The following is a 7,474-nucleotide window of genomic DNA, read 5'->3' on the forward strand; positions in this document are numbered from 1 at the left end:
AAGGGCAAGAAATGAGTCTACGGACAAACGCGCTGCGAACAGACCCACTTGTCCATTCATGTGGGTTGCCATTGCATTCTTACTTGGTTCCAACCACCAAACCTATTGAAATGCTCTGCGCTGGTCTCGGGTGACTGTGACATATTCTTCTGGTGCCATAGTAGGTGGAAAACTGGCAAGACTCTTTCCCGGCCTGTCGGACCAAACACATCATGGAAATGTTTCTTATTCCCCAGCACTGTGAGGGCATGAGGAAAACCGTCAACATCTTTGGTTCCAGCTGGGGTCAGGACACAGGTCACTTCTGCCCTTAAATTCTCAAACCCGTCTGATAGTTCTGCATTTCTCGTTGCCAGAGTCGCTAGAAAGTGGACTAGGGAGAGCACACAGGGTCACTCCCAGGGACGCATCGATTTCTAGACCCTCTGAACTCCTGTTTGTTTTACTTTCATCCGAATAATTTATTTTATAATCCTAAGAGCGAGGAGAACCTTGTTCTGACTGAGCCATTTTTTAATTTGTCCATGCGATCTTTCGAATTTAGGCTTTTTAGGCGTGCCTGCTTGGCTCAGTGGGTTAAGAGTCCAACTCTCAATTTTTTTTTTTTTTAACATTTATTTATTTTTGAGACAGAGAGAGATGGAGCATGAACGGGGGAGGGGCAGAGAGAGAGAGGGAGACACAGAATCCGAAGCAGGCTCCAGGCTCTGAGCTGTCAGCACAGAGCCCGACATGGGGCTCAAACTCGCGGACCGTGAGTTGGACTCTTAAGGGGCGCCTGGGTGGCTCAGTCGGTTAAGCGTCCAACTTTGGTTCAGGTCATGATCTCACAGTTTGTTAGTTTGAGGTCTGCAGTTCTGTGCTGGCAGCTCAGAGCCTGGAGCCTGCTTTGGATTTTGTGTCTCTCTCTGTCTGTCCCCCATCCCCTATACTTGTGCCCTTCCCCCCCCCACCTCTCTCTCAAAAATAAATTAATTAATTTAAAAAAAAAGAGTCCAACTCTTGATTTTTGTCTCAGGTCATGATCTCATGGTCATGAGATCGAGCCCCCTGTCAGGCTCCAAGCTGGACATGAAGCCTGCTTATGATTCTCTCTACCTCTCCCTCTGCCCTTCTCCATCTCTCTCTCTCTCTCTCTCTCTCTCTCTCTCTCTGTCTCTCTCTCAAAAGAAAAAGAAAAAAGAGGCTTTTCAGACCAAACAAAAGCAAGACACAAAAGCTGTCTTTAAATTTCTGAGTTCTATTGTTTTAGTTCTTTCCTGTGGGAGGAGGAGCTTCATATAAGCTAAAATCGCAAACTGTGATACTGCATATATATCGTTTCTTGATCATTCTTCAAATACTTACTAAGTATCTACTTAGTACTATTGTTCACCACCTGATTTCTCAAGGTCAGCTCTATGACTCAGGCCAAGTCATGTAACTTAGTAAGTTTGAGTTCTCTTAGTTGCAACGCTTATGTTGATAATGATGTCTACACTTTATACATTATATAGTTGTTGTGAAGAAGAAAAAGTGAACCCAACAAAATATTTCTAGACATATCAACTTTTTTTTGAAAATGAAAAGAATTCTTAGTGTTCGTGTAACTAAAATTGTAACTTACAATGGGTTACTCCTTTAAAACATTTTGGGGGCTCCTGGGTGGCTCAGTCGTTTAAGTGTCCAACTTCGGCTCAGGTCATGATCTCATGGTGAGTTCGAGCCCCGCGTCCGGCTCTGTGCCGGCAGCTCGGAGCCTGCTTCGGATTCTGTCTCCCTCTCTCTCTGCCCCTCCCCTCCCCTGCTCATGCTCTGTCTCTCTCTGTCTCAAAAATAAATAAAAACATTAAAAAAAATGTTTAAACATTTTTAATCATGTGTGGCTAAATAATATTTATTTTCCCTCTTTCCCTGGCCACCATTCCAGAAGGTAGCCAGCAATGCATTTCGCTGGCTCAGTGGAGTGTATAGCAAAACTGAAGGCAAAATAGTCTAGAAGAGGTTTAGTTTTTATGCATTTTTGCTTCTGAAAGCCTAAGCCTCTATGAACTGCATAAAATTGTTGACAGTGGAGGAAAAGGGTATTTGTAGAGGTGATATTAAAAAAAAATCTCGGGGCACCTGGGTGGCTCAGTCGGTTAAGCATCTGACTTCGCCTCAGGTCATGATCTCGCAGTCCGTGAGTTCAAGCCCCGGGTCGGGCTCTGTGCTGACAGCTCAGAGCCCGGAGCCTGTTTCAGATTCTGTGTCTCCCTCTCTCTCTCTCTCTCTGACCCTCCCCCGTTCATGCTCTGTCTCTCTCTGTCTCAAAAACAAACAAACGTTAAAAAAAATTAAAAAAAAAATCTCACGGGAGAAGGAATCATTTCTTTCACCACTGTTTGTAGATAATGGTAACCAAATCAACAGGTCACGCGTTTGCTATGAATCTAGGAAATGGCATAGATCATCTTGATACTGGCCGCACTGGTAGTTTTTAATATTCCCCTAGCAATTCTAATATTCGGCCAAGGTTGAAATCCACTAACCCAAGTAGCCCAGAACTAGAGAGTCTCAAAAAAGATTGCCAAGCATCACAAAGAATTAGCAGAGCTGAGAAATCTAAATGGACCATGAGAGCAGGTACAATAGACATCTTGTCAGTGACCTGTATGGACTAATGATCATCACGGGCTGATCCCATCAACCCATCACCCCAAGCATTGCTTAACCTTACACAAGATCTTAAGAATGGTGAAACATGTAGGGAAATACTCCAGAAATTGAATTTACGTTAAATTTGAGATAAGAATTATGCAATTCTTGCACACCCGGGTTCGTGGTATGAGATTTACATTCATAATGTGTCTTGAAATTCATTAAAAATTACTGAAGTTTCTTTGTGGTGTGAAACAGAAAATAATGCAGCAGAGTGGAGAAAATAGAAATCATTTCCCCAAACTACACCTTGATTAGTAAAAGAGCAAACAAAAGAATTCTTAGTTCCTGAAATTTTGCCCCAATTCAGTGACTAATGTTATCTCTAATAGTTTTGCGATTCTACCCCATGTTACACCGTTTTTACTCTTTGATACTCTGGCTGGCAAGATGATGTGCCTCATTTAATCTCTGGAACCCGTCATGCGAGGTTATGTACCTCTTCTAGGATGCCAAAAGGTAAGACAAATGATTCTATGACAACCTTTACGCATATATCGTACATGTCTTGATTTCATACTTATTTGCCTGTATATATGATCAATGATCACTTTTCAGCACACTCAAAATTTAGACCTTTCTGAATGAAGTCTGAAAAAGAAAATAAGCTGAGGAAAATCTAAGTAATTCTTTTTTTTTTGTTTTTAATTGATGTTATTTGAAGATGTTTACATATTGATCTTACATATTGATATTATTTGAAGACATTTATGCGGCCTTTAACATTATGTATTACTAATTTTTTTTTAAATATTGTCTTATATTACCAAGGCTTGACTTGCTGAAGCCTTGCTCGTGGTTTGTAGAATGGAATGAAGGTCTGATGTCAACATCTACCCTTGAGTTATCTCTGATTTAACGTTTCAGAGATAATAGATGGTCTTTTGAAGATAGAAATTCATTCTGAAATTAACCCCACAGTGAAATATATCAACATAATTGAAAATATGTAACAACGTTATTATTTTATTATAGTAAGGATGGACACACAATAAATATTTGGTGAACAAATTTAATCTGTTCATTGCAATTATGTACTGCAAATTAAATACATTTTTTACTATAAAATAAACATAATATTTGAAGAGTTAGAACTGGATATATAAACATTGATTGGTTCACAACATACTGGAGATATTCAGAAGCAACCCATAGGAGTGGTCTTGCCCCACAAACACTTATATACCCATTCCTCTCCACCCCCCTCACATACTTTTAACCATATCGGCATATTAAATGTGCATGTTAAATGCATGAGGAGTAAAGAATTGAGAAAATAATATACATAATTCAAGCAAAACACGATGCCTTAACCATCCCTATTTATTTATTAGAGAATAAAATGGAGGTACTTATTTTAGCCTGACTAATTGCCTGAATCATTACCTTAATTCTTCATTTTACTTTGCGTGTGCAGACCTGAACAATGACTAAAGAATAAAACAAGGAACAGAAACCATTCCCTTCAACACCCAAACCTCAGTTCCCTAATTAGGACCGTATTTCCTCTTGATGACAGTTGAGTGCTCATACTCTTGTACTGATGTACTTTATCAAGACAGATACTTCTGTTTGCTGTAGGCACAAATCAGAGGTTATAGAACATATTACTTCTCATTTATAAATTATTTTCCTTTGAATATATAATTCCAGGCAAGCCTAACTGTATAATTTAGGTGCTTTAACATCATCTTCATAAATTTCCTAAGAGAAATCAGATCCCCTCTTTTTCCCCTGAAAGTGTCTAATTGCCAGTGCATTTGAGTTTCCTAAGGGAATAACATATCTTTTCATTGGATGGGCATTTCCATATTTTGATAAATTCAATTAAAAATCTTTATTTGAGGGGTGCCAGGGTAGCTCAGTCGGTTAAGCATCCCGCTTCAGCTCAGGTCATGATCCCACGGTTCATGGGTTGGAGCATTAGGCTCAGAGCCTGGAGCCTCCTTCAGATTCTATGTCTCCCTCTCTCTCCACCTGTCCTCTGCTCATGCTCTTTCTCTCTCTCAAAAATAAATAAACATTTAAAAATATCCGTATTTCAGATCTACTATTTTTCAGATTAATTGTTTAAAAAAGGAAAGTCCACATTTCACTTGTTACTGTATTAGTCTAAGAAATAATGTGGAGGAAAATTAACTTGGGTTATGGTTTAGAGTATTTTTTACTGGTGTGCGTTATCAATTGCAATAAAATTTGCATTTCCTAGCAGATGCTCCATGATTGTCAAACAAAACAAAACAAAACAAAACAAAACAAAACAAAAAAAAAACCCAGTAGTTATCATTATACTAAGGTTGTGGATATACTCGATTTTCGACTCCACAAATTGGAACGGGGATCATTTGTGTCTCATAATAGTAAATGCATTTAATACATACGGAGTTAGAATGTCCAAAGTAAGCCATTTCTATTCCTACCACGGGTGACCAAGTACGATCTATCTACCGTCTATACTTTCCTCTCCATTGAAATGAAGCCATAAGGCCAGTTCTCGCGCCCGACGTACTTACGGCGTCTGGCAGGGCTCTATAAAAACCTCTGACTGGAATCCACAGTTGGAGCCCAAAGCAGGTGCTAGACATAGCTGGTGGAGGTCACGTTCCTCCGCTTCTCCACGTGGGGCACGCAGTATCCCGGGGCTGGGAATCGGTGTCTCGGCTTCTTTCTGTTGCAACAGCAGAACCCGCAGAGCAAACCACCTCCGATGAAGACGATGGCGGTGCTGGCCCAGCCGAGGAAGAGGGCTGCTCCCAGTTCTCGTTTCTGCCCCACGTGGATGGCTGGGTCGTAGAAATCCCTGATGATGATGTTGGCCGTCCAGCACACAGGAATCAGAACGAAGATGCCGGTCAGGATGAAGAGGGCCCCGGAGGTCCCCAGAAGGTACGCTTTGGCCCTCTCATTGGAGCCCGTGCACCGGATGTGCTTCATGCCGCAGATGCCGAGAAGGAGAGCGATGAGCGAGAGAGCGACGGCGACACACATGAGGGCCCTGGCTGCCTCTAGGACAGGTGGGAGAGCCAACAAAGAGCTGTAGAACTTGCACTGCAGCCGGACCTTGGCTTGTCGGACGCAGTTCATCCAGAGCCCTTCCCAGAGCCTTTCAAAAACGATGATGTTGCTGCCAACGAAAGCCGATACCCTCCACTGGGGCAGGAGGGTTGTGGCAAGAGTCCCGACCATGCCAAGGAAGCCAAGAACCAGACCAGCAATCTGCAGCGGATAGAATGCCATCGCCTCTGCTTTGAAGACCGATCCAGCCTGGAATGGTAGAAGCTGCTGGAGATCCAGAACGTGGAGGAGGCCTCTCTGAGTCTACAGCAGTCTCTGATGATGTTCTCCAGTGTCCCTGCCCATAATGTTTTAGTTGAAAGCAGCACCAGCGACTGAACTTGGCCTAACTAGAAGTACCTGCCTTTGTACACAGGCATTCATTTCGGTATGGATTATTTACTAGTCATATATAATTGTTTCCCAGCCAATAAGAAGGTAGCCAGAGGTGTGTCCAGAAATACTGCATTCAACTTCGGTCTTCCTTTTATTATTATTGTCTTAGCAATGTTGTAATTAAGTGTCAAAGCTTCCATTGTGGATTGCTAATTACAGAGCTGAAGACTTCCTGCTGGAAAAAAATCGCTCTGAGAAAAAAGCGTAAGCATCTAAGTTAAGTCACAACTGGAGACAAGGGCGAAAACCTAACCAGTTCTTTGGGGAGCAATTGAAGAACACTTTGCGGTGTAGACGATCTATTACTTTTTTCTAATCTAAGCCACTCATCTTTAATACGGTTAGTCAGTTCTGGTTTTAATAAAGACCTCTGAATGTGGAAAAATGTGTAGCGGTTAGTTTCAAGACTTCTACTAAAACCTCTGATACTTTATAAAAAAGGAGGAGTCCTATGCAAAAAAAAAATTCAGAATTTGGTTTATTCTTAAGATCAGAAAGAACAGAGATAAACAGTCCTTATAATTGAATTTACTGGTACTTGTTATAATATCTGTTAAGTAACACTTCCTCTCTGGTGGAATGTTTCGTATATAAACTTTGATTAGCTGGTTTTCAAAAAATTTTTTATGTTTGGGGCGCCTGGGCGGCTCAGTCGGTTAAACGTCCGACTTCGGCTCAGGTCACGATCTCACGGTCTGTGGGTTCGAGCTCTGCGTCGGGCTCTGGGCTGATGGCTCAGAGCCTGGAGCCTGCTTCCGATTCTGTGTCTCCCTCTCTCTCTGCCCCTCCCCCGTCCATGCTCTGTCTCTCTCTGTCTCAAAAATAAATAAACATTAAAAAAAAGTTAAAAAAAATTTTTATGTTTATTTATTTTTGAGACAGAGAAAGAGAATGAGCAGGAGAGGAGCAAAGAGAGAGGGAAACGCAGAATTGGAAGCAGGCTCTGAGCTCTGAGCTGTCAGCACAGAGCCCACATCAGGGCTCAAACTCACAAGCCAGGAGATCATAACCTGAGCAGAAGTCAGATGTTTAACCGACTGAGCCACCCAGGCATTCCTAGCAGTTTTTGTTTTTGTTTTTTAATTTTTTTTAATGTTTATTTATTTTGAGAGAGAGAGAGAGACAGAGTGAGAGCCAGGAAAAGGCAGAGAGAGAGGGAGACACAGAATCCAAAACAAGCTCCAGAACCCAATGCACGGAGCCCAATGCGGGGCTCGAACCCATGAACTATGAGATCACGATCTAAGCCGAATTGGACGCTTAACCTACTGAACCACCCAGGTGCCCCAATTATCTTTTTTTTTTCCTTCAATGGAAGCTTGAAATATATCACATTTATCAAAGC

General features: G+C 41.8%; 1 protein-coding gene across 1 annotated transcript; it reads right to left on the bottom strand.

Annotated features, from left to right (window-relative positions):
• Positions 1–5,256: 5,256 nt before the first annotated feature.
• On the bottom strand, positions 5,257–5,916 carry CLDN17 (claudin 17). The gene has a single exon (XM_047098873.1). It carries the CDS (start codon positions 5,914–5,916, stop codon positions 5,257–5,259), a length of 660 nt encoding a protein of 219 aa, XP_046954829.1.
• Between the last annotated feature and the right edge of the window lie 1,558 nt (positions 5,917–7,474).

This window comes from Lynx rufus, unplaced genomic scaffold (assembly GCF_022079265.1).
Source record: "Lynx rufus isolate CCGP_SWC_20201006 ecotype Redwood Valley unplaced genomic scaffold, mLynRuf1.p SCAF_5, whole genome shotgun sequence".
Taxonomy (NCBI): Eukaryota; Metazoa; Chordata; class Mammalia; order Carnivora; family Felidae; genus Lynx; species Lynx rufus.